The sequence below is a fragment of the Athene cunicularia genome (genome assembly GCF_003259725.1).
Source record: "Athene cunicularia isolate RWA chromosome 4 unlocalized genomic scaffold, athCun1 chr4_part2, whole genome shotgun sequence".
NCBI classification, from domain to species: domain Eukaryota; kingdom Metazoa; phylum Chordata; class Aves; order Strigiformes; family Strigidae; genus Athene; species Athene cunicularia.
Window position 1 is genome coordinate 23,471,666 of NW_020799099.1, and position 27,631 is coordinate 23,499,296.

General features: G+C 41.4%; 1 protein-coding gene across 5 annotated transcripts in view; it reads left to right on the forward strand.

Moving 5' to 3' along the window:
* The window catches only part of FAM13A (family with sequence similarity 13 member A), a 131,376-nt gene that overhangs the window by 88,666 nt on the left and 15,079 nt on the right, over nucleotides 1-27,631 (forward strand). For 3 of the 5 annotated variants that reach the window (XM_026847532.1, XM_026847531.1, XM_026847535.1), the window contains 10 exons: nucleotides 2,935-2,979; nucleotides 4,573-4,752; nucleotides 7,631-7,817; nucleotides 10,690-10,766; nucleotides 11,489-11,531; nucleotides 16,570-16,720; nucleotides 24,419-24,632; nucleotides 25,014-25,152; nucleotides 26,232-26,313; nucleotides 26,454-26,674. In XM_026847532.1, the coding sequence (XP_026703333.1) occupies nucleotides 2,935-2,979; nucleotides 4,573-4,752; nucleotides 7,631-7,817; nucleotides 10,690-10,766; nucleotides 11,489-11,531; nucleotides 16,570-16,720; nucleotides 24,419-24,632; nucleotides 25,014-25,152; nucleotides 26,232-26,313; nucleotides 26,454-26,674 (1,339 nt within the window). The remainder of the gene's footprint in view (nucleotides 1-2,934; nucleotides 2,980-4,572; nucleotides 4,753-7,630; nucleotides 7,818-10,689; nucleotides 10,767-11,488; nucleotides 11,532-16,569; nucleotides 16,721-24,418; nucleotides 24,633-25,013; nucleotides 25,153-26,231; nucleotides 26,314-26,453; nucleotides 26,675-27,631) is intronic. The other 2 variants (XM_026847534.1, XM_026847533.1) reach the window with 2 other exon arrangements.

The window sequence follows — 27,631 nt, forward strand, 5'->3', positions numbered from 1 at the left end:
TGCTCGAGCACCTCCTGCTCTGTCCCTGGGCAGGCTTGAATCCTAAAACCACTGTATAACTCTCTCCCCTTCACCATTTGTTTTGGATGTGAACTTTCTTGATGTAAAAAGATTGGTACAGAGTAAATCAAGTGATTTTGAAATGCTTTAAATGATTTTGAAATTATTTAAATTAAGCTTGAAAGTGAAATAGCAAGGAAAGTTACCAGTTGTGGAATTAAAAGAAATTTAGTGTATCTGGAAAAATTCTGATTTAACATCTCTGTCTTACTGAGAAGGGACCTAATAAAAGAGCATTAAAATATCACAGGGCTAAGAATAAAGTTATATTTGCTATACAAGGAATCAGTATTTAGAAGGGAAAGATAATAAAATCAGAATGTCAGAGCTTCAGTTTGTAGTCATCCATTCAGCTGGCATGTAGCTGTATACATATTTCCTTGTTATTTGTCAGTAGTTTGAAAAATCACCATTTTACTGGCACTCCAGCAGAATCTATACTGTCTGAGTAGGGCTTTTCTAGATACCACAAAGTAATTATGCAAATAGGCATCATCATGAATTAGCAAGGTTAATGGACTTAAAACATAACTAGTGTTAGTAAAGCAAACAGTTAACTGAGAATTAGACAAATGTATTGGGGTGTTAAGAAGATTTTTGCATTTTACTTAGGTATTTTTGCAGCTTTATCTTTTGTTTCTTCTTTTTACTTTTTATGTAAAGAAGCTGGTGTATTTTCAGTTATGATGTGAGTGGTTTGCAGGTAGTGACTGTTGGCCTTGAACAGGCAGAGTTAACAGCATGAAGTTTTACTTGCACACAGTATTTAGACTTTAAGTTTATGTGAAACAGGAATTTACATTTTTGCATAGTATTAGTCCTGTTGGAAATAGAGGGAAGAGCTGTTCCCTGAGATCATCTGGCCTGTCTGATGGGTAGATATACCTGCATCCTAGGGGCGTTTTAAAAAAACTAGAATCCAAACAATCCTACCTCCCCTCTACTATCACTTTCCTGATGTGAAAACAGAGAAGAAAGGTGTGATATGAAAGACACCCCCGCTCAGTATGGATTTCATGTAGATATTACAGAAAGTTGGTACAATATTAACTTACTCCCACACATGTAGAAGCAGTAGCCAGCACATGAATTGTATTTTATAATGTGGCTTAGCCTACCACACTAGCTAGCATCTTACTTGATAATTCATCTCCCATGGGAGGCCAGGTCTTAAAAAAATTGTTTGGGACTGAGAAGAGGCCTAGTAGTTTATGTAAGTGAACAGGAAAGCAAGTATCATGCTTGAAATGTGCACTTCAATTTGCAAAGTCATTCAGTAGTTAATGGTCAAGATGTTATGTGTGGGAAGAGGGAGCTCTTGCAATTATTTTTTATTTTCCTATATGCACATTGCATGTCCATAATAATAAGTACAGCAATACTTGTTTTTATGTCTTCTCTTCATGAAATCATCTGAATGACACAGCTTCTTGGGTGCTGTGTGGGTAATGTGGGAAATGCTGGCAAATCCGTGACTGCTTTCATGCTGTGCCACCACTCCAGGGACCTGTGCCTGGGCTGGAGATGAGCACCAAGTGAAGCCAGGACAGCATGCGTGTGGTATGGGCACACTGCTTTACCCACACCAAGGTGAACGCACTGGCTCAGCCAAAGGAAGCTGAAGCATATTGCAAGTCTGATTCACAGCTGGGTGTTTGGGGGGGGTTGTACTTCACTACATGAGTTAAGCTGTTTTGTTGGGTTTGTTAAACTGACTGTAGTGGCCCGTCATTTACCCTTCCTGTCCTCTGTCATGTGCCTACTGCCACAAGTGACACTCAAACCTAGGAAAGCCACAAAGTGGTTATCATCTGAGAGTGCTGCAGCTTCTTAGCTAACTCTAGATCGGTGTGGTAAAGTGTGAAATATTCAAGGGAAGCAAAGAGGAAACCTTTGGTTAGTGAAAGGAGGTCAGGTGTTGATGGTTCTGCACTGAAATGGTTTGGGAAAAGCTGTAAAGACTGAAAGTGTGAATAGCTGTTTTGGCAGGAAGCATGTCTTGCATCCAGTCTGGCTTGTACCCTTCCCTGGCCACACAATGCCATTTTATGAAGATATATCAGCCAGTTGTACTGCTCATTCCTCTGCTGATACAGGGATAGATCAAAATGAAACCCCTAGGCCTGTAACTTACTTGACTTAACGAAGATCACAGGAGGGATGAATAGGCAAAAGTGTCACCTTATCTGTGGAGCGGCATCAGCATAGGGGAAGAGGGCACAGAATGAGACTCGGTTTGGCAGAGGAGGAAGGCAGTGACAGCTGTGCAAGGTGGCACCTCAGCTTGTTCAGAAGGGCTTTAAACAGCAAGAAATGACACCTACAGTCGTGTCAGCTCTTCCTGAGTCTGAAAACGGACTGAGGGAAAAGGGAAAGAAGAGCGCCTACATTTTATTTTTAAAAAGGTAAAACAAATAACATGAATATCAGAGAGCAGCAGGAGGAGAACTGTGCAAAGCCTGTATTGTGCCTTTATTCTCCATTAATATTTAAAGATTCTTAATATTTAAGTCCCCTTTCACAGTGTATACATTTTCAAGTCAGCCTCAAAAAGCAAGGACTTTTGTGATGAGGCTCTGCAGCAGCAGAAGGCTCAGAAGAAAGTAAAAAAGTCTGCAACGTGCTGAGATTCCTTTAGACCCTGGCCTACTGGAAGGGAATGACAGAGAAATTAGTTTTTTGAGGATACTCTCAAAATGTGCCACTTCACCATGGCAGTGAAAATTCCTTAAGGGGAAGGCTTATGGCATGCGCATGCAGTTGTTGTTGAGACAGCTCAGACCTTTAAATCTTAGTGCTGCAAAGAGCGAGGGTTTGGAAGACCTTATTGTGATAATTAGATCTAACTTTGTCCTCTTTTTTTCTTTTACACAGTGCCCATGTATCACAAGTCAGTAGTAACATTCCTGCTACAGGAGAGTAAGTGTCTCTTCTACAATTTTGTAGCTACCTTTTTTGTTTATTGGAACTCTTAAAAGTATTGGTGGTTATTCTTTGATTTCTCTTTAAGGGTTGTTCCTACACAAACAAAAAAAAGACAGTGTTTCCCAAACCAAAATATCTTCAATGATAATAAATCACTTCCTTCTGAAGAATTCTCAGGCCCTTGGTTCTTTCTTGCACTATGCCTGTGGTGTTTGGTTAGGTAGACCTTGCATATTTAGAGAAGCTATTCACACTGTGTTACCCTCTTGCTCTCATTTGCACCCTATTGCATCCCAGCAGAGGATGGGGCTTGACCCTGCTACCATAACTGGGAGCAGCAGAGCTAACAAGTTGGCTCCCTTGCCAGAGCTGGAAATTCCCAATGGCTGATGGGTTTGCAGAACTGATTCTTGTCATTACCTGAAACATGTACTTGCCTAGTTAAAACGTGGGGTTTTGCAGTTGCTAAGATCTTTTGACTTTTTGAGGAACTACCGTCTCAGCAGACTTACAACTGTAGCAACTTAGCAACAACTTTTATAAATTCTCTGGAAAAGTCAGCCCAGGTACAGGTTTCCATACTTAGAGCTACTCAGTTGAAAATTAACCAGAAAATCCTGCAAATAACTTTTTGAATTATGGAAAAAGCTCTTAGAAGCTATATATGGACTTGGGACAGGTGTGTTTGAAACACTTGTTCTTCAGCAGACTATTTAAAGCATTACAAGAAGCAGGGATGGGGTGGGGATGCCCAAAAATGTATTTCCAGATGATCTTTGAACACAAAAAGAATTAGATTTTGCCCATAAATACTTCCTCTGATTAAGGAAGGTAGGAAGGAAATATTACAAGAAAATGTCTGTACCAAAATGAAGGAGATTTGGTTGTGTTGAAAGTTCAGTTAGTCTTGCATCTTTAACTGATGTATCTGCAGAGGCTCCCTTGCTGTGGAAGCCCACTGCCAGTGGGTGTGATGGTGATCCCACTCTAGAGTAAGTCAAGGGTAGCTGTGGGTGCATTTATGGCACAAGAACAGCATGAAAACAGCATGAACTTGGAACCAAATCCGGGCTTGGTCACAGAGTTAAGCATATGAGGAGTATGTAGTGAGGTACTGTTTGTGTGTTCTCATCCCTCTGAGACAGCAGTGAATCACCTTCTTGCAGATGATCCGTTGCCTTACAGAGCTTGGATTGCACAAGAGACTTCATCGTTGTCAGCATGGCTGGGTATCAAACACAATTTTGTCAGGGCAAGGACTGTTAAAGTGGAGAATGAAAGTTAGGCATCAACGTCTGTAGTTGCACTGAGTAAAATTAGCAGTTTTACTGAAGGTTCAAACATCCCTACAAATAAAAAAGAGGAAGGTGAATTGGGAAGACTGAGCTCTTCTGAGGGACCTGAACATCAGGGTATCTGAAGATTTTGTCTTAGATCTTTGCAGATGTCACAGCCATTGGACATTTTATACTGCCTTGCCATCACAATAAAACATAACCCTCAGATACCCTTTATTTATTTATTGTTGCAGAGAGGGAGCTCCACAAAGTCTTTGAGCTCAATTGACCTTATTTTTCGGCTTGACAGGTATTTAGAGAAGACAATCCGCTCAGCCGTGGAGCAGCATCTCTTTGATGTTCATGGCTCAGGCGGCCAGAGTTCAGAGGACTCTGAATCGGGAACATCTTCAGCCTCTTCTAATGTGTCTGCCAGGCAGAGAAGGCGACACCACAAAGAGCAGGAGGAAGCCCGGAGAAACAGAGACATGTACGAGCCTGATTTCTTTGTTTTGGAAAGTATATTTGATTAACTGTACCCTAGTCATGTCCTTTTATCAAGGCAATGCTTAGTTCCGTTATGAAATGCACTGGCCCTTGCCCTGAATTAAAGTGCAGAGCTCCATTGCATCAGTTAGAGCTGGAAAATGTAGTGTTTATTAGAGGTCATGAAGTGGGGCAAAACATGATAAGAATCCAGGTTTTTTACGCAGTATAGTAGAGTTACAGTATTTGGAATTAATTACGAGTTACAGTATTTGGAATTAATTACAGAGTGTGTTGCTTTAGTGGAAATTCCCAAGCAGTTGGCCCTATTGCCTGCAACTTTAGATAAAAGCATTGGGTTTAGATGCTTTTCTGAATTCAGAATGTCTTCAAAAATGGGATCAAGTTCCCCTTTTGTATGTGGAGGCACAGCTTATGTTTGAGTTTATTGAGGAGTCTTGTGAGTCTTTCTGAAAGTAGAAAAATCTTCCTTTTGATTAATCAGAATTTAAGAATTTTTATACACCCTGTTACACAAACTTTAAACATGATTTAGTGGTGAATTTCATTAAATGTCTGTCAGAGTAGTAAAAATAATACCTATTTTTTCCTTTCATACTCCTCTACTTGTGGCATAGATTGTGTGGTACAAATGTATTACCACCACAGCCTTAACTAAGACTTGCCTAAGGCATAGTTATCTTTGAGGAACTCTTAACTACAGACTTTGCAAGGCCGTGATCTAATCAGTGCTTACACATATGTCTAGCTCTAACACAGCATTAGTTCTTGTAAAGAATGCATATACTTGACTGTAGTATTGGATTGCTAGGATGTCAAGTTACATTCTGAAATAAACATCTAGGCTCTTGTTGTTTATCCTGGGTACTGAATTCCCCAAATTCTATTGGATCTGCACCTTTCTATATGAAGCCACTTTTATACAGGTGCCTAACCATGAGTACCTCGTGTTGCAGCCATGCTATTTCCCAAACTGTGTCAATGCTACTGTTGTAAAAAAATCCATAGTTACAAAATAAAAAGCCATTTCCATAGTGAATGAAAATATGCTGTGAGGATGGAGTGGGAAATTAGCACTTGCAAGTCACCAAAGTATCTGGCAGCAGCTCTGAAGTAGTTTTTCTTGTTTAGTAGACCTGCTGACAGGCTTCTCAGGTAAGTAGGTCAGAGACTGGCTAGTGTACGTGTTTGGAAGCATATAGTACTGCAGGGCTTTTTTTTAATGTTGTGTTACAGAGCTGCCTTTAGACATGGTGACACAGTTGTTCAAGTTCAGTCCATAAAGCTGGAACCAAGGATTTAAAGTACATCAGAAGTTTTGAACGCTGACTAGGATTCAAATTGTTTTCCCTGGTTCCCTTAGGTCAGATTGCTGAGAACTCCCATGGGTGAATTATCAGAATTGGGAATTCCATTCAAAACTTCTTTCTGTTGTTGTTTTGAATGTCAGTGACTTCATCTCCTTGCCTTGTGATGGATCACAAGAGGATTTGTAATATCACAAGATGGGATTTCAGATAGGAAAGAGTTATCACAGAAACACACAGATGACCTCCCAGGCTTTGCAGACTACATGATCTACAGGCTAGGTACATGTAATTGGTCTGCTCAGGGTCTTGTAAAAACTTCCACAAAGGCAAATGTGTTATCTTGGAAGTTTAATCATAGATTCAAAATACCTCTTTGCATCTCTTTTCCACCAACAAAACCTAAAGATTTGTAATCTTGAAAATCACTGAAAATTTCTGGTTTTGTTATTGATCTGAATACTTTGTCATGCTGGCACTGTCCAGGTACTGCAGAGTAACTGGTTTCTTGTCACACCAGTGCAAGTCTAGATCAATCCTCCTGCTGTTCCTGAAAGCAGGCTTTTGGAGCTGCACAGAACTGTATAAGGCAGCTGCACATGCAACAATTAGCAAATGTTCCAGTTTCAATGTCGAGGGTAAGCAGCTTGCCTTTAGTCTCCAGCAGGGTAGGATAGTGAGGAATGAGAGGCATTGTATTTCCCCTGCTCCCATAATGTAATGATGTGTTATGTATGTGCGTCTTCATTATTGCACAAAGTAGAGAGAAGACTACTAAACAGGTTATGAAGGAAAAACTGCATGCTGAAAGACCCAGCAGGCTAATTGTGCAGGTCAAGATAAGTCCTATGCCAGGCTTCTGGAAAACATGCACAAACCCTACAAGCCCAGAGAGTTCCAGCTGGTGCATCACATGATGACTTAAAGCTACCTGTCCCATTCACTTCCCAGCATAGCAGAACAGTTCTCCGTCCCAGCAGTTGTGTTGCCATTGCAGAGATGCATTCCCTTTTCTGTTTGTGTAATTCCCAAATAGGAACCAAGCATTTGGCTAAAGCACCACAGTCCTGCTCTTGCATTTGAGAGTATAAGTAGGAGGGCCGATTATGCAGTGTCATGTACCAAAGGCGATCCTTGGACCGCAGCTGTGAATCACTTTTCTAAATTAAAAGCACGTGTCTCAAAGGAAAATATGCTGCGTATTCTCTATAAAAATACCACAGACAGCCAGGAGCTAGTTCAGCTTCAATGTGCAGTCAGTGGGATTCTCTACGTTGGCTTCAGTGGGAAGTGAATCAAGTCACAAATGTTGATCCTCACAGCTTTCTAACCTGAGGTGTTTATGCCTGGCTTTCACTCCTCAGTGGGATTTAGCATTGCACAGTGTGTGTTGTCTGCTGCATTAGGAAGAACCAGAGATACTGGTTTCATAGGGTGTAGAAGATGTTGCCAGAACTGCACCAGTCAGCATGAAGCATTTCTCTATTGCTACCATAAATGTAGCGGGAGAGTGTTTTAAACAACCTCTTGTTGTAATGTCCCTTTTCTTTTCAGGGAAGTTGTCAACAAAGAAAACATTCCCTCTGGATTCAGCAGTCTTGAAGACTGTATTCTAGCTGCTCAAGAAGTAGAAAAATTACAAGACAACAGCTCTGGATACCTTAATGAAAGGAATAAACCGAAACGGCAGAAATCCAGCACCAAGCTTTCGGAGCTTAATGACAACCAGGATAGTCCTGCGGTAAGCTGGCACGCTGTACTGTTGATGCCTCGTACTAGGGTGGGAAAAAGTCTTTTTTATTTCAGTGCACACCTGGTTCCCTTGGGTGGACGGTTTTGCCTACAGTACAGGCACAAATGGTTTTTTTGGACTATGGGGAACACTGGATCCCGCTCTTGTAACCTTTGTGATGAGGCAACTGAGAAGCTGTATTTCTGCTATGATCCTATAACTCCATCTATAGTCATTTTCTCTTTCTACAACTTTTTTCTTTTTTCTGAATTCAGCGAAGCATTTTGGAAAAAGGAAGTAAGTCTTTTTCCCAGTCTTTCAAAAGCCTTGCAAGGAGGTTGGAATCTCAGATGTAGGTTCACAGTTTAGGTCAAGTTTATTTTTATATTCCTGCTAACGTAGATCACAAGTGACTTCTTGATAATGAGATTACAAAAGTGTTTTATGCCTTTTCCCTAAAGTCTGTATGTTACTGTGGTGTTTGCAGTTTGCAAAACACTTTGGAATGTATGGGTCCAAAAGGTGATCCCTCTAACTAACTTTTACTGAGGAGGTAAATGACACTGATAAAACGTCCTAAAAATCTGGAATACTGTAGAATTTGCCCAGCATATTCTTGTGTGACCTTCACAGTAGAAGACAGTTTGCCAGCTTTTACAAGCTGTAGAATAAAACTGATGTACCATCCTTCCCTTTCAAACAAACCAGACACTCGTTACAGTGTCAGCAGTTAAGCAACCGTACTGTGCTTCAACACAGGATCTTCTTCCGATGGCAGAAGTGCTATGCATCCCGATGCCTGGCACCAGGTATGCATTACACAGTTACTAGTAACAGTGAAAGCTGTGTGAAAAGATTGTCCTTCCAAGCTATAGGGTGTTTCCTTCAGTTGTACTTGATTAAGTTTTAGAGCCTGCTATGAGCTACTTAATGTGACATTGTGTTGGGACTCGTTTAGGTCACAAAATTGCAATGACCTGATGCTCTTACCCTGTGCAGCCATGATAGAGAGGCAGATCTGTCTTCTCTTTGTGATAAAAAGAAGGAAAGATACCAAAAATTGTAGTCTCTGCTTAGATTTAGTGCTCAATATCAGTAACCTACTCATGTGATACTTCATGAAAGAGCACAGTGAGATAGACACACTTTCACTTTGTGCCTTTGCTTGTAGCAATGGACTTTAAGATAGGCAAAGGTCAAGTGCTTACGTTCTTTTCTGCACCTCTTCCCTGTATCTGTGGAGTGCAAAGCAGTATAAATGAGAATTTGACTCAGGATTTGGGAAAGGAAAGACTGCCAGAAGTGTGCACTTTTGCTGTGGACCTGAAGTCTTAAAGCATGTCTGGAAGAAATGTCTTCAAAATTACTTGTGTCCACTGGACTTTGCCCTGCCCCTCATTTTTGGATCTCTCAAGGGGCAAAGGTGGAAAGAAACAAAAAATGGACTAATTTTGCACAAAAAGCACTTTGACCAAGGTGACCATCAGTGTGGCTCTTGTTTGCTTTGCTGGAGGAAGTGTCGCAGTGGGATTGTCAGCTGGGACTATTGTTATGAAACAGATTGTGGAGAGCACAGTGCTACTCTTTTTGAAGAGCAAAGGCTGCTTTTTAAGTTTTCATGAGTGCACTTACTGCATTTCAGAGACTGTCAGCAGGATGTGTGGTGGTTTAGCTTTCTTTTGGCTACATCTTTACACTTCAAATAATAACCCAAATTAGACTACCTACTTGAAGTATCAAAGGACATAATCAGTACCTTAGCATTTACTAATAGGCCTTCATCATGTAAACAAGTTTGTAATGTTGTATGTTCTTAGACACTGCTTTCTGAGCTTTCCTGCTTTTCAAAGCCTGAAAGAGTATGTAGGACAGTGTGTGGAAGCTTTCCTCTTAGCTGTCTAATTGCATCTGACTCAAAAGCGTAAGTCAGCAGTGGAAAAACTGTCAGTTCCACTTACTCTCCTGAGCAAACCAACCACAAAGCATTAAAAGCTTGTAACTGCATTTCAGAGACAAAGTACCCAGGTACCAGTAGGACTTGAAGAATCATATTAAGCAGGGCTGGAACAACTGAGCTGTGTCACCTTATGGGGCTGGAGGTGTAGCAGGTGAGAGAGGGCTGTGACTGCCCCAAGAACTCTGTGCATGCGCTTCCTGGGGCCAGGGCAGGAACCACACTGAATTCTACTGACTGACTTCCGCCTATTTAAGGGGGACTTGCCCAAAAAACAGGGTAGAAAACCTCCTGGATATGTGCCCAAAGTGGCAACATGGATTGTCTTCACAGTACTTTCTCAAGCATTAATGTCCCTAAAGGAAACCAAGAGAAATTTCAGAACAACTTGTCATAACCAGTTGAATTTCTTGCCCTGCATTCATATTAGCACAACTTAACGTTTCCTCTGTGCATATGGCAGTCTCTGCATTCTTCTGCCTGTTAAAGAAGAAACTAGGGAAGGGTTTTTCTGAGAAGGGCAGTATTTTCTAAGACAAGCGTAACAAGTCCTGCTGGGAAGATGCCGTGGACTTCAGTACCTGCTTTTACAGAACTTATACACACCACCGAATTGCTCTTAAGCTCAGTCTGTCCATCAGTCTGTAAAATAGGAACTGGCGGGGTACCATGCAGCATTATTCTGTTAGACATTTTGAGGTCACCTGATGAAAGAGATGAAGCAGTGAGCAGCTGTTTTTTTTGCAGGTTATGGGCAATAAAGTGTGGGTTTTGTTTTGTTATGAATGTGCAGCAGGCAGTAGTTTGGTTGTTGTCTTGTTTCTAGAAGTCCTGTTGGATATTTCTGTATCTGATCTGTTTAATGGCCTGCAGCTTGAATCTGTTTCTCTTATGTATCTTACTGCTTTAACATTTACTGTATTACAGAGTGTGGAAAGCTTTAGCTCATCCAGGCCTCTAGACAGAACAGGACCTGATGACATGGAAATTTTATCTGAAGAAAGGTGATTTTTTTATTTGTTTTTTAATATATGTATGTTTTATTTTCTGTGTAGTTGTAGTACAGCCTAAAAGATCTTTCACCACAGACTATGACATTTAGTTATGCTGCAGACCAGCATTACCCACCATATTAGCTTCAAAATAGATCTGTATGGAGGCACTGTATATGTTGTGTGGGTTCCACCCAGCAGCATACACACCAAGACTCTTCTCCTAACCTGTTAGGAATATCACTAATGATGCTGATGGTGCAGACTTGAAAAGAAAGTCAGCTATGAAGCACCTGAACCAGCACGCTGCACACAGGGGACTGTAGAGGCTGTCTCACCTGGCTGCTAGGTTGAGAATAGAGCCCTTTTCTTTGTGCTTCGCTCTTTTTGTGAGAGCTGTACAGCCCCACTCTGGTCACCTGAGATGGCAATTTCTCTCCACAGTTATGTTTGTTGGGAGAGTGGTATTGGTTTAGATTAAGGGTGCTGGAATTAAATGACACTATATTTTTCATAAATAGCTCCTGAGAGGAAGCAAAAACACATAGTTTAGCAGCCTGAAATGCTGCAGCCCAGAGTGTCCCTTCATTTTCTGAATGAATTAGTAAGTGTGCGGCAGTAGCAAGAATCTAAAAACCTGTGTGTGTAGAAGTCCTGCTTGTTGCTGTTACAAGACAAGTCTGGTTTTGTATTTATAATATGTTGGCTTGTTTTTGTTTTTGTTTTTTTTGTAGCAAAGAAAGTGAAAACGATGAGGTTTTTTTCAGGCACTCTCAGGTTGGTATTTTTTGGTTTTTGTGTTTCAGTTTTGTGATCTCTAAGTGGGCTTTTTATTGAGTAGAAACAAGTAGTTAGGCATATAGTTATGTGGAGCTCTCTTTCTCCCAGGGAAATGGAGTTTAGCATTTGATTTTTCTTTCCCTTCCCTCTGCTCTTTATTTACATAATTTAGGGAGCCTCTCAAATGCTGAGGAGTCTGAAAGCATCTGCTTCAGTACCTTCAATCCCTCCTTGCCAAAAAGGGAAGCGTCACTGAAGTCAGCACTTTGGTTTATGTGACGCCAAGTTCCCTTATTAATCATTGCAGACAGGGTGTGTGACTGGTTATCTCCCAGGGTAGTAAGATTAGCTTGTCTCTCTTGATTTCTCTAAAATCATTTGGTCTTCTATTTATGATTTTCCAGTGCAGCCTGTTGCCTTTGAATATAGGTGTCTGTGATCCATTTGTCTTAGGAAACTGGATCATCATCTGCTTGTCTTTAAGGGTTGGTGGTTGGGATGAATGTCAGGAGTGGAGATGAGACATTGATGGCAACGTTTTTTTTCCTCAACTTTCCGTTTCTGCTCAACACCCACCTCCCGTATTTGCTTTGTTCAGCAAAGCAAATACTTGGGTTAGGTTAGGTGAACACCTTTGTGGTCACTGGTTCATTTGGCTTTGCTTGAAACACCTCTAGACAGCCAAGCATTTAAAATACTAGGGAGAGTTGTCTGAGGCACCTCTCCCTCAGTCGTGCACTCATTTTAGAGGAGCACAGTAAAACAGTTGTGGACAATGTCAGGTTTCTCTGGGCCTCTGGAGTTAACTGAGGGCTGATAGTATCTTTTAACTAGCCTTCTCTTGTGTTTTTCTTTTTAAATAAAAGCAACTATGCATTTATTGCCTTTTGAAAGACTTCGTTTCTGGTAGGTATTATTTCCATCTAGCAGGAAAGGTAAAAGAGATTGTTTGCTAACAGCTGGGCTCTGACCAGCTGTATTCTAGCTGGAGAAGGTCATGTAACCTCTGCAGTGGGTGTTCAGGGCTGCCTTTGATCACTGCTCTCTCTGGGCTTAGATGGATCTCCTACTTCACTCCCAGAGGGTCAGTAATCCCCAGTGATTCTGCACTTGCTTGTGAGCTGTTGCGTTTCCCAGAGCATGGATTTTGCAACACCTTGTTCCTCACATATACTGGCTTGCACGTGGAGAAGGTGCCATCACTGCCATGCTACACAGTGCTCCCATTAAGCTTTTAAATTAGTCTGGGGGAGGTATATTTGAATATTAAATTATCATATTAAAATAAACTTCTACTTAGGAAAAGTTTTTAGATTTAGAATTTTAACTGCAGGAGAAGACATAGCCTTAACCCAGAGATTGTATTATATAGGAATTACAAGGTCAAGAAAATGTTACATTCCTGCAGGGTAGTTTTACATTCCTTGTCCCTTATAAGCCTTTTGCTTAGGGCAGCTTAAAGACATACATTTTATAACAAACAGCTCATTCAGGATGAGGAAGTGACAGGGACTTTCTCTTTTTTTCTTTCTCACCCTGTCTCCAGTCTGAAGATATTAGGAAAGGTGTTTGGAATTAGCCATAGCTACTGGTTGTGCAGATTTGGGTCTCCATGAGGCTGTAAAAATACCTTGAAACACGTGTCCGGAATGAATTTTCAGTGCTTTTGTAGCCTTCATAATCTGCCCTTGGAAGTAGCTAAACTCCAGAATGTAGACTGTGATTTGAAAAACACGGGTTTCTAGTACCCACATTTTGATAAGGGAAGGGTGATTAAGATTCACACCAACATGGGAACAAGTCTAGAGGGGGTTTGGCATGTCCCAGGAGTAAGGCAGTAGGATGTATTGTATTACTACGAGGTGCTTAAGAGCACTTCCTGCTGTGGTTGTAATGGATGATGAGATGTAGGGGAAGGAAACCTTTTAAATAAAATTTATCTGGATCCATATGTAATCAAACAGAATACAACTTCCTGATTAGAATTCAAAGATCTTTTTGTTGCCATTTATTTCTAGCTGCTTGAGCTACTCTTTATGCTGAATCTACTTTGAATCAGGGAGAATGAAAGCAGCTGACTTAATCCCCAAATTACTTATATCTGTAGTTGGTACCTGCAAAGCATGGGTACTGAAGCAGCTTATAAAAAGCAGAACTCAGGTGCCTAGTTTGAAGGGGGGGGTGGTTTTGTGGTCATTTATGTAGTATCCGCAGTGCACTGTGATTGCCAGCTGCTACTGAGATCATCAACTTGTTGCCTCTTTGCTTTGTAAGAAATTGTGGCACATCCATACTTAAAGCACAATAGTTCTCCCTTACTTGATTTTTGACCTGGAGCTTTGCAACTGGTGGCATCAGGAAATCAAATAGGAAAATAAGTGATGGGAATACTGAATTATCTACCACTCCATGGGTTTGGAGCATTAATGCAAAGAAGGTTAAACGTCTGCTTTCTTGAGTCTCCTGGATTTGTACCACCATTGTTCTTCAGAACACCTAATGATTTATTCATTGTATTAGAGGCTACATCAGTGAGTAAGGTAAGGAGAGTAACTAGCTGCAGGCACAGCACAGGCCTGTTGTTTAAACAGCTTTTAGATATTTCAAACAACTGAAGTGACTTTAGAAGGAGGAAGACAACAATATGATCTTTCTAATATATCTGTAATGGAAATATTTACCCATCTGGGAAGTGCTCTTATCTGCTACAGATATCTTTTATGAGTCTTAGTAAGTCAGGAGATTGTACAATCTTCATAAAAAGACACTCAAGTCTGTAATTAGTATCAGTGGTGGTGACGAGATGGTATTTTCAGGTTGCTCCTTTTGAAATTGTGAATGTCTAGATAAGTTCCTCTCTTTGCACTTCTTGATATTATTAAAAATAGTACCTATTTTGAAACTTCTTGCTTTATTTCTTTCAGCCTTAAAATACTGTGCTGGCAATTTAAATGCAGTTTATCAACTGGTACAGTTTGTTCTTTAGTAAATGTAGAAGACTGCCTGTTTCTGGCCACTGACCAGTCTTTCTGTTTGTAATGCACACTGACTATTTAGATTCTGGCAAGAAATTTGTTACTGGACCTTAAAGAAATATTTAAGTCCTCCCAACCTGGAAGCAGCTTAAAAGATATTGCATGGTGAATTAGCATTTTTCCATGTACAGCTCTCACAATAAACACATTTGTAATCAGATTTAGTGTCAAGCTGTACGAGTTATTAGTGCTTGGCAAACTGTCATCTAGTGTTTCCTTTTGTTACAATGTTTCAAAAGGCAATTTATTGACATGAAAAGGAAACACAGACTTTATACAAAGACAATGCACAACACTCTTTACAAATGCCAGGGTGTTCATCACCCCAGTTACTAAAATCATAGAACAGCCCAGGTTGGAAGGGACCTCGACAGATCACCTAGTCCAACCTTTTGATGAGATTACCTAGCACCCTGTCCAGTTGCAGGGATTGATGGGATTGAATCCAGATAAAAACATTTATTCATACAATTTGTCTACTGGGCAGGTTTTTTCCCTTTCTACATGAAGCTTACTTGTTTTTCTCTGCTGAAAGGGGGGGTGGGGGGGTGGTAAACCCAAACACATTAGGTTTATGCAGATGGAAAAAAAATTAATGTGCATTAGTGGCATGTACTAAGGATATTGATTTAGTACAGTTTAGATGTGCTTCTGGATTCACAAGTAAAATACGTCCAGATGTACCAGTTCCTTTCTTTAGGTCCATTTTCTTCACACATTGGCTTATGCAGATTGCTAACTATATTATCAAAATACCTGCAGGGGGCAAATCTGCATATTGACTACCTGCTAGACTATACTTTAGAGAATTATGCTTAAGCTGTTCTTACGAAGATTAAATAGTTTATGTAGTAATGTGATGCTGTCTATTTGTTTAGCTCTGTGTGTTGGTGAGTTTATGCATATCATACTATATGTTTATGTACATGCTTTATGCTTACTTTTCCCTACTGCCCCCTATGAAGCATTACAGATAATTTATTTCAGAGTGACAAAACTGCTCGTGTTATCAAGCACTATTACAGACACGCACACTGTGTGTCAGGCTAGTGGGAATGGCAGTGATTTCTCCATAAATGCACACGACGTGTGGTATGTGCAGGGGTGAATAGTGGTGAGACAAACAGCAGTTGCTTCTAGGTAGTGCTAAATGATGAATCACTTACTTGACAGCGTTCTACCTTTTTTTTTTTTTTTTTCCCCTAAGTCATTGGATGCTTGTGTGAATTTTTTGGCTTTTTCCCAGAGTCCACACTGCTTCCAGCTGAGATGCCAAACCCCACTGCCATTTGGATTTGCGCAACACTGCTTTAATACCCAGAGCTCCTCCATAAATAGTTCTGCTCTCCCCACGCCCAGCTAGAAAACAACCACAGGAAATCGGGGAATGTGCAGCCAGCCCAGCTTAGCTGGCACTAATTGATCTGAGCCAGCACAGCCTGCATGAGAGCCTTCATGTACGTAGCCTGCACTGCTTGCTGTCTGCGGCTGCTACCTCAGGAGCTCTGCTGCCTGCTTTTTAGAAGACACCATATTGCTACAGCCTTACAGCAGCAGCAGCGTTTTTGTTGTTGCTCCAAGGAGTTGTGCTCCTGTAGGAAGTGTCCACAGCCACCCCCTCTCTCCCCCTTTCTCCCTGCCTTCCTCCCTCCCTCCCTTTTCATCCCAATCGATTACTGGAGGCTTTTTCAGATGCAGGCAGTTGTCAGGGCGGGCAGTCTTGGGAACTTGCAGTGGCTTTCTAAAGAAGGAAACATTGAGGGAAGGCAGATGAACAGATGTTTTTACTGGTGGGAGTGAGCAATTAGTACTTAGGGGTCACCGAGCAGGGTATTTGGATTTGGAGCTGGAAACATCAGTCTGTTTGTTTGGATCTTTTTAGCTAGAGACATGAGCTTACTGCTGCTGTGACTGCAGGGGTGGGTTTTTTCCTCCTCTGCCTCCTGAAACATTTTTTTTTTTCCCATCTCTCTTATTTCTATGGGTATATGGGAATATAGCTGACTTCAAGTATGAAGATTCAAGAGCATTCAAGCATTCCTGAAAACAAGTTGCAAAGAAATCAAGATGCTGATGCTGAGGAAAACAGCTTTGTGACAGAAGTGCCTCGGCTGGATTTGACAACACTGTGTGATGACAACAACTGGGAAGGTAGGATTGTGTGATGGCTGGTTGTACGAGTGAAATGAGAGGGAAACCTGAGTGGGCTGGGTATGTCTTTATGTGATCATGTTCCCTTTCCAAAAACAACAGGAAAGCAATTTTGTCCTGAAGATGGAACTGAAAGTTTGGGGAAACTGGAAGCAAAATACTGGATGGGTACTAGTTCTAATTGTCACTTAAAGGAAAAAAAATGTTTTATTATTGGAGTTACTTTCATGTGCTGTTTAGTACTGTTAAGTTTGAGTGTTTCAGGATAACTTATTTCTTGGTGGCTGGTCACTTGAGTATTAGGCTAGACAGCCCTACACTTCAGAGAAACTGGGTATTTCACAGTCTAAAAGCAACTTCCTTCTTTCTCCATTTTCTTTCCACTTCAGTCACTATTCGGAAATAATGATTTGGATCTGAAAAGTACAGCTGGAAAAAAGGCTATATGCTACTCTGTCTTTTGATGGCTCTTATGAACAGCTTTTTTTTTTATTTATGTATGCTGTGAAAAAGTGCTGATCACCAGCTCAAATGGCAGTGTTAAATTGCATGTGGTTTAAATTATTTTAATAATTTCTTAGCTCTCATCTCCAGAGTGCATGCTTGGTTGGCTGTTTGCACCGACTCGCTTAAGAGTGAGAAATCTGGGAGAACTCTTTGGGTCCCATAAACTTCAATTTCATTTGAAATTGAGATGAATTGAAGGTGTCCAGCACCTCTGGGATCAGACCCTTTCCCAGTTACTGAGTATGTGTCTGTGTACGAGCAAGAAATAATTCTTTTGTTAGTTTGTGCTTTAGGAGTGAAAGAGAGATTTTGATTGGGAAGAAACAGGAGAATGTGAGTGGTATTTTAATAAAGCAAGAGAGTGAAAATGTATAACTTATTGCTCTAAAAAAGCAATCACTGAGGAACACTTGAGAAGTTAAGTTCTCTGATCTTGCCTCCACAGCATACGTGACCTAGTATATTTTGCCTTTCCCTATAGGACAGGAGTAGCTATGACACTTCAGGCATAAGTAAAGAAAACCCACAGCCATGGTTGCTGCCTTTGATTCAGCCAAGCGACTAGTCACCATGTACGGGAGAGAATTTCTCCACTTGCTTGCTAGGCGGGGATTCCCTGGGTGGTATCACCACGCGTGCAGCACAGCTGATCAAAGCACCATGGAAAGGCTCCCAGGAGGCCTTGGCTGCTTTGTGTGTTTGCTGAGATGCTAATTAGCACTGCCCTGCAGGGTCTTAAGCCAGGGTGAGCACGTCTGTGTTCTCAGAGGTGATGTGTGGCTTCAGCAGTCATGTGAACCTTTGGAAATAATGACTCTTTTTTTTTTCTTCCTGGGTTACTAATGGGAGTCATATGAATGCGTGAAGGGGAGAACACAGCTCCTTTCTGTCTGCTAAAGGCTTTCTCATTGTATGAAATAAGTCGCACCTTTAGTAAACTCCCTCTTCGTAGGCACGCTGTTATGTTTGGGTTTGAGCTTTCTTGCCCTGCAAATATGAAACAGGATTATGAGCACATGTGACTGTGCTTGAAGAGTGCTTATCTCTGATTCTTCCTTCCTCCATTCTGTTCACATGTATTTCACAAGAGGAGGAGATGAGCAGTTGCAAAGGATTCAGCTGTCTGGGGTGTGAGAGATGTCATCTTCTAAAATACCTTCCATAATCACCATTTCGTTGGCACAGATGAAGGAGCAGCAAAATGGTGCCTTCTGTGTCTCAGAAAGAATAGACTGAGTCTTTCCTAACTGTGGACGTGAAACTAAGCTCTCTGCAGCCAGGAAGGGGAAGATGTTAATGTCAACTTTCAGACTGTTTCTGCAGCTAACGGTAGAGTCTGTTGTTGAGACTGCCTTTGCAAGTCAGGGTTGTACAACCCCTCCACAGCTCTAGCAGCCAGGGCATCCTCCCTTCCCTTGCCAGCCAGCCTGTGTCACTCAAACCTTCACACATCTCTTCAGGATCTGTTCTGCAGCTCTGGTTGCATCTCCAGTGAAAAGGGAGAGGGCTATGCCTCCAAATGCATTAACACTGAGTTATTTATTGCTTTGCTGTAGCAAATTTGGTAGGTCCATCTCTCAGGAAATTACCCATTCCTCCAGGACATAGTTGAGCTGAATGTTGGGGACAGAGTCCTCTCTATCATACTGTAGGAGATGATCGTATAGTGACCAAGTCAACTGCTGGGCCTTTCACAAGCGGACTGTGAGAATAATTACAGGTTGCGGGGCTGCCTTCAGCTGTAGCTGTCACTGCCTCCAGCCAAATGTTAGGAAAGAGCCTTGAAGAATGGACACAAAGTTACACAAGACAACCTTGTCCTCTGACTAGCTTTTATTTGTCACTCAGGCAGGCTTTCCATTGTGTTAAGACCAGAGCTGCCTTAAAAGGCCTCCCTCATTCAGGGGCACAGAACTATGATAACTGCTGCCAGGTAAGGTGGCAGAGCACCCTGCCTTTTACATTATGCTAGAAGTAATTTTTACCAGATTTTTTTTTTTTTAAGGTTCATCACTAGTTAAATCTGTACACAAGATGGAAGATTTGCTGTACTTGTACAGGTCTGTGTTCCCTTTACTTAAAGCTGAGCAGAGAGAGGACAGAGAAGGTTGCTTCTCTCTTCCTCCAATGCATAGGCTCACACTTGTGCCATGTGCCCGCCTTCTGCATCTGCCTTGCCTGTTACATACAGGGGCATATGTGTAGTAATCATCAGGCTATTAATGTAGTGCACAGGGCATGAGCAGTGCCTAAGCCAAATTCAAGTGCCTGGGTGTATTTCCCTTGTTCCAGGAGAAGTATTTTACTAGTGTGCATTTGGTGGATGCAAATCAAATAGTTTTATTCTCGGGCTGAGTGTGAACTGAGCTGTCTCTGTGAACTGGGATGCCCGACTGCTAGGCTTGCCTGCTAAGCCGGTCAGTTGATGCCAGCTGAGACATCTTGCGAGCAAGCATTTTCAGAGCTACTTCCATAGCAAAGATTTTTAATTGTTGTGGATTATATTTGAATCGAGTGCCATGAGCAAGGAGGACAGAGTGTTCCCTCACAGTCCAGTACTATTGTGCAGATTTCTTACCAAATGTTTCTAATTCAAGCCCAGAACTTGCTATCCTGCCCTCAAGGAAAATCTGGAAGTATGTTGCTCTTCATAACAGCGTCTGGCACTGTCAGCAGCTTGGAGCTGAACAGGCAGTTCAGTAAATCAATACGATGCGTGTGATTGCTGCCTACGTCGCCTGATTACTGGTGCTTTAAAAAAAGTTCTGTAGATGAGATTTCAAGCAGAGTTTGCAGTAACAAGCACTTAAACAATCAGTGGATATTTTTCTGCAAACTTACAGGCTTAAAAAGAAAAAGAATAAAAGCAGGAGTTTTAAACACAATTTTGAGTTCTCAGTGTTGAGAGCTCAAGTATTGCAGCACTGAAACCCTGAGGGTGAAGTTGATCTACAAATATTTTTGACACTGCCTTAATTGATACTTTCCCATTTAAAAAAAAAATAATGATAATGCAAAAAAATCCAGAGTATGGCAACAGGGAAGCTGGATTTAGATTTCTTTTTGTAGATGCATCAGTATATTTGTGTGTAATGCTCTTTAACATAAGAAATCAAAAGGTGATGAAACACACTGCATTTTATTACTATGTGTAGAAAAGAATAATTGCATTGTTCACTTATTTTTATTTTTAAAATGTATTTTTCATTGTTATTGTGATATAAAAAAAATACAAAGTTGGCTTTCTAGCTGAGAGATGTGTCATCTCACTAACTGAAAGTGTGTGGTAGTGCTTTATTTGGGCCATTCTTTTTGATCTACATAGGAAGAATGCCTCGTGATGTATTCGACAAGGATGTTTTCAAACACTTATTTGTAAGATGAGTAAAATAGCTTGTTACTGAGCTGGTGAATGCTTTGGGGGGTTTAACTGCTTTATTTACTTCATTATGAGAGGTCTTTCTGGGGTCTTTCAAGTGGGATTTAATACTAGGACTTCAGGTGTAGTTAGTTTTGGCCTTTTAATCCCTCCAGACCTACTTCAGTTTACAGCAGCTTTGGCCTTCTTTGTTTGTCAGGTGGGTGTGTGTAAAAGCAGTACTAGAAGCGTGTATCATCTGTGGCTGCAGAGGGGGAGACAGGAGATGCCCACACCATTTTGGTGGCTGCACCTCAGGTGGGTTGTGTTGTGTGGGCACCCCTCTACTGGCCCAGAGCTCTCAGTAACCCTGTGGCAAATATACAGGGTAATGATAAAAAAAAGTCAATTTTTGTTCAGCAAGATGGCTTGGAGCTCACCAATAATACACCAGTTTGATACAGTTCATCTTTCTTCTTGTGTGATACAGGTTTATTAATACCTCTGGCCCTCTGTGCAGCAGGTTGGCAGAGAGGTTGTGTTGCCATAGGCATATGTGTGCCTGCAGATTTCTGCAGAGCAACACCTGGCAGATGGCTGACAGCTTTGTTGAAAGATTAGCTGGTTGTGGGATTTTGAGAGGGAGTGCATCACTTTTCAAGGACTGCAGGCTCAACACCAGCATATTTCACTTTTTCTGAACCAACTTAGAAAAGGCGTACCTAAAAGAAATGCGTTGAGAGTCTGACCAAGAAATTTAAAAAAATTTCACTCTCTCTCTCTGCGCTGGTACAGCCACGGTGGTTAAATATTCCCAAATATTTTTTTTCATGTAAGGTTGTCATTATGGAAAGTGGGGAAAAAATAGTACATGAAAAGAATTTGGAGATGAGTAGAAAATGGAGAGTTTTCTGTGAGCAAGAATGACTTATTCAAGACAGAAGATGAATAAGGGTAACTGCTCTGTCAAGTCAATGGCAAAGAAAAGGTAAAGCGTTTACATTCTTTATTGAGACTTTAGACTTCAATTAACGGAAAGGAGAAAGGGTAACAACATTAACCCTGATAGTAAATACTTCAAACCTAAAACATTACTTCCAGAAGTTCAGCAGTCTTCAGAAAAGGCTTAACCCTTTGATAGCTATCTTGGATAAATGAATAACAAAAGATACCATGTATTCTGTTAAACAGGAATTGATTGATTGTGCACTGTCAGAAAATGCAGCAGCTTACCCTTAGCAGGTTCATGTGTATTTGTGCAATCCAACAATTCCAGTACTTCCAGCTGAAGTGCTTGGCACCTGGCCAGTACGGGAGAGAAGGCAGTTGACATACAGCTCTGGTCCACTTCATGATCTGATTTAGATAAAATCCATAATTCTACAAACCTAAGTATGTTACTTAATTGCAGTGTTACTTTTTGGGGGGTTAGCCATTTTGTGTCCAGATGAGGTTTTTTTCTTCTAAATACTTACAATCAGCAAGGGAAACAAGTTATCCATAGAGTCAGCCCTTCAAGGAGCATAGGTTAAAAAAGGCTGATTATCCATAGCAGCCTTTTTCTTCTGTCAAGTTCTCATATTTGATTTTTCCTTTCAGGATTTTTTTCCTTCTCCTTTTTAACGCTTTCTCCTTTGGAATGTGAGTTTCTATTTTTGAGCAGTGTTTCAAAATCAACAAAATAGGAAGTAGACATACCTTGGTCTCCACTAGCTTGCATAAAGTGCTTTGGTGTCTTTTGCGGTTTGATCAGAGGCTCTTTGAGCCATTGCAGTTTCGTGAATGTGGCATGCTATCTGGGATATAAATCCACCTTTTAACAAAGTCACATGCATCAAACATGATTAATAATGGCTTTGTTAGCTGGTGTGGTAGGAGCTTAATTTGGTTATTGCTAAATACGCTGCTGATTTCTTCTAAGTTTATTCCATCTATGTAAATCCCATCAATGTGTGATTTAACAATTTCCAAGAGTAAATTCCATTTGGGAGTGAGAGCATACTCAAAAAATTGGAAGTGTGAGATGTCTGGAAGAATCACATGCATCAGTTACATTCAACTATCAGGAATGAGGTTATCAAATTTGTTCCTTCTGTGTTATTAGCCTTTATTTTGCTACAAGAGATCCTGTGCGGACCTTCCTGAAATCATTAAAGATTCAAGGAAGTGTGCAATGCTAAAGTGTCACAGTTTGGCTGAAGGGTTTGCCCTTCATTTCACCTTCCTTCTTACCAGATTCCTTGAGCAAAATATTTCAGGTATTAGGAACTGCCAAGGTTGAATGCAGCTTAGAAAAAAATGTTTCAGAAATTAACTGAGAGAAGCGCAGGCTGCATAAGCTTTCCAGTCCATGGCAAAACAGCCAACATGCACACCTCATCAAAGTAGCCTCTGTGAGCCAGGCTTGCATGTGCTTCGTTTATCACAACACCTGCAAGAGACTTAGAGAAAAACCTCCAGCTGCATAGGTTTGCATGCACCACCAACCTCTAAGCAGAGGCATGCCATTTATATTCATGTGTTAAGGAAGAAGCGAGGAGGAGAGCATTGTCTGATGCTGTGTACAGGCAAAATACCACTGAGCCTGTCATTACTGAATTGAGGATGATCTTGCGCTGTCCGTATTGTACATGGGGGGAATGTTAAGCAGCATAGAGATTCTGTAAGGGAACCCTCGTGCAATCTATTCTGAGCTATGAAAATGTTAATCTTGCTCAGCAAAGGGAAATACTGCTTTTATTCAAAAATCAGTGACTTCAAAAGCCCCTTCTCTGTATGGAAGATGAGTAGACACACTAGGCACGGGAAATAATGAGTCTATAGCTCTGCAACTGGTCTGGGAGCTTTCTATAAGGTTTTTGTTTTACTTGACTCTAGAACTATTTGTTAGATTTATAAGTTCAAAGCTTGGCTCTTAAACTGTCTAATCCTGTGGTACTAAGTAGGAGCATGCAAATCAGCTTAGTAAACTATCTGAACACAAAACGTTAGACTCCTTATGGCATCTGGAGGGTGTGATCACAAGATTGAGGCAATTGCGTTCCATGGGCTCCACTATGCTAATCAGCAGTGCTAAGTTGGGTTTCCCTTTCTCTCCCACTCCACCATCTCCCTATAGAACATTGCTTTTACTTCTAGCTGGTTAGATCATCTGGGGCACTGAAGATTTCCTCACTTTTCTACCATGTTGTTAAGCAGCAGAATTGCATATGAAATGGAAGAGGGGGGAAACTCAGGCCATATTACCATCATTGTTAATTTACAGGCTGGGCACCCTGTGGAACAGGTGATAATGGGAAACACCTTTTCCTTGCAGACTAGAAGAATCTATGCTTACTCCTAGTCTTTCAATTTCCAATAGCAGGTGGCAGGGTCATATTGCAGTGGTGGAAGCTTCAGGAAGGCAATTAATAATCTATGCATTTACAGAAGTTGTACATCCTGAAACTAAAAAATTAAAAAAAAAAAAATCCAGTTGTCTTCTTTATACTGCCATGTGCCAATAATTCTCTCTTGTCCAGCACCACTTTTTCCTCAAAGGTGCTGGCTGGTGATAGCCTCATTTGGCATCAGTCCATGGTAATTACTGGCCAACTTTTGGGTACAGTTTTCTGTTGCCCCTAGGAGATAATTTATGTTTGTGTAGAGTACTCTCTGTGGCTAAGCATTGCTTTGCACACTGGGCAGATGTGAATAGTGACCCAGAGAAAGCCTGATGACAAGGTATCATGGTCCAGGACAAATGAGTCAGGGTTCATTACAAAAGTTGCTTGGAGTTTGTCATACATGTAAAACAAAAACGATTAAACCAGCCTTTGTCTTACTGTTCCCAGAGCCCATCCCTGCTCTTTCCTCATGGCAGCGAGACGGCTTAGACTCAGACGAGGCTCGCCTTTCCCCGCAGGCCGGTCGCTTAATTCGCCAGCTTCTGGATGAGGACAGCGATCCTATGCTGTCCCCTCGCTTCTATGCCTATGGACAGAGCCAGCAGTACCTGGATGATACGGAAGTGCCTCCTTCCCCTCCCAATTCTCATTCTTTCATGAGGTGGGTTGTGATTTGCCTGTGCTGACTCACACCCAGCTGTAAAGGGTTTGCACAGTTACATCAAGCCACATCTCTTTGGATCACATATGCTGGATAGCTATGCTGTGTTGGGTTTCTGTTCCTACTGACAGGAAACTGATGTTTCTAGAAAACATTTTGGTAACTAATCATTTCTGGGTTTGTGAATTAATATCTAAGGAGTTGCTGTGTTGGAAGAAGCTGTTACAGCTTCTCTTGCTATCTCATTACAGAGTAGCAACATAGCTTTCTCACTTCTGTGGGATTTGTGTTTATTTACACAAAGTTTAAGTGGCCTTTTCTGCATGAAGATGTACTGTGGCTGTTTGAATAAGCTCTTCCTGCAATCTCTGCTCTTGGTAGGAGGCGGAGTTCGTCTTTGGGATCTTATGAAGATGACAGAGAGGACCTTACCCCCGCGCAACTCACCCGGAGGATTCAGGGACTAAAGAAAAAGATCAGGAGATTTGAAGACAAATTCGAAGAGGAGAGGAAATACAGAGTGAGTGTCTAAGAGTTAAGCATTTGTACAGAGAGGTATGCATTAGCAACAAAGGGAAGGGACATCAGAGAAGTCTGTCAAACATACAGAGGGCTTGAAAGCTTTTTATAAGAAAAAAGAAAAAATCTGCTGCCCAAAAAAACAAAATGTGCATCCATACCAAGCAAATTACCTTTCCAGGCATTACATGCTGTCAGCGCAGCACAAGAAACAGCGTAATAAACTCATAGGATTTTGGTCACTGCTTAAGATAGTGTGCCAAAAACACACACTCAGTCTGTAGGAATGGCTGTGTTAAACCTGTCTGTTTATTAAAGTTCAGCTTATGGGAAGCACAATTGCACATCTCATTTGCATGATGGTAATCCCAGGACACCAGTGCATTGCAGAGGAGAGTGAGCAGCTGCCTTTACTCCTGAGTAAGGAACCACAGTCAAATGCTGCTGAGCAGTAGCAGTGTACTGTACTCTTAATTATTCCTGATGTGCCCTTGCAATGCACAGAAAGCTTTTTAAGGAACTCAAGCTTTACATGTGCGCATCTTTGTTGGTGATCTAAACCACAAAGGATTGTACTGAAGGATCTTGACTGCAGTAGAAAAGGCTGGAAGAAATGCTCAGAGCTTGCTATAGCCTAGCGTTTGGGTTATTTCAGTGTCTTTGGATGTAAGGCAGCCTTTGGTGTAGCTACATGCATCCTAATGCTTCTCAAACTGTTCATGCTAGGCTTCTATGTTGGAGGTGCCTTCTTAGGAAACAGCAGGCCACAAGCATTCCAATGTGCATCTGGCCCTCTGACCCACTCCTACAACTTAATGTTTGCCATCAAAAGTTTTGTGTTTTCTAAAAAGAAAATCAATCTTGTGGTGCCCCTATGAGACAACATTGTGACAGGCAGGAGCAATTAAAGTACGGTCTGAAATGAGTTGGTCAGAGGTGCAGGTGCCTGTCAGAAGCCAGTGCCTATGCTCTGTGCTGGGTCCAAATTCTGTCGTACCTCTTTCTGTGACATACGCTTGTTTCAGTGGATCTCTCCTGTTGGTTTAACACAGATTCAGCATGACTGTTCTTTCCTCCCAGCCTTCCCACAGCGACAAAGCAGCCAACCCTGAAGTACTCAAATGGACAAATGACTTGGCCAAATTCCGAAAGCAACTTAAAGGTGAGCAGCCACCACTGTTGCACCTTTGGGGGGAAGCTAGACTCTGCCTCATTTAAATTTGATGTTAGGCAGAAATACTGTTACTGTCACATTTTAAAATCAGAAGAATTATTCATCTTCCCCTAAATGTCCCTGTTTAGAATCAAAACTGAAGATACCGGAGGAAGACCTTGGCCCTGTTGTACGTCAGCGGAGCAACACGCTCCCCAAGAGCTTTGGCTCTCAGCTTGAAAAGGATGATGACAAGAAGCAAGATCTGTCAGATAAATCTGCCAAGCCTGCTGTGGAAGCAACCCTTGATTCTGTCCAGAAGAAGCTTCAAGAAAAACGAACAGAGGCTAACCGACCTGAAGATATTAAGGTATGATGTAGACAGATCAGATTTAGGCCATTAGTACAAGTAGGTGACTGGTGGTTGCACAATCACTTGTAAAAGCCCTGTGGTTTTCTACATTTTGTCACCAAGTCTATAACCTTTACTCATGGCTCACTTGCTTTAGTTTCTTTCCCTCTGCCTTTAGTATCTGTTTTTTGGGGTTTTTTCCCAGAGCTCAGTTTCTATTGAGTGTCATTGTGTGTTCTTTTTCTGATCCTATATTCCAAGTAATGTGTCTGAATTACTGCAGTATTTCCTGCTCTGTATTTGGCTGTTTCTGTTGTTATGTCAAAAGGATTTTGGCAAATTCTCAATCTTCCAGTGATTCTGGAGACTGGGTCATCTCTTTTCTTCTAGTTCACTCCAAAACTGAATGCTTTTCTCTCAGGGCATTTTATCTCTGCTCTTCAGAGTTTCTGTAATCTCTCATGGTTATCAGCGGGGATGTCTTTGTGTCTGATGTTGCTAGTTCCTGAGGTTTGGGCAGCCTTGTAAGTGAAGTCCTTGAGTCTGCTGCCATGTAAATTGTGCAGTGCTTTGTAAGAGAGGGGCAGACAGCATTATCTTTGTTTGCTAGATCTGCAGAAGACAGTGATACACACAGTGTGTGTTTGGCTGTTTTCTGACAGTAGCAAGAATCCACAGCCTGGCCGTTTAAATAGGGCCTGTGATAGTATTTGGTGCTGTGATAAGAAGAGAAGACTCGATGTTGGGCAAGTTCAGTGGGGGAACTCTGGCAAACTTAGTTATGGAAGTCTTCTCCAGCTGTCTGCCCTTTTTTTTTGCTTGATCCCCTCAGTCTGTCTGCCAGAGCTTTTCACTCCATAGCAGAATTGTCAGAAGGGGATGTTCTGACTGCACTTCAGTTCTTGGTAAAGTGTGTTTGTGGCAGTCAAAGCAAAGATGGTAAACTTTTCAAGAGGTACTGGAGCTTGTCTCAGA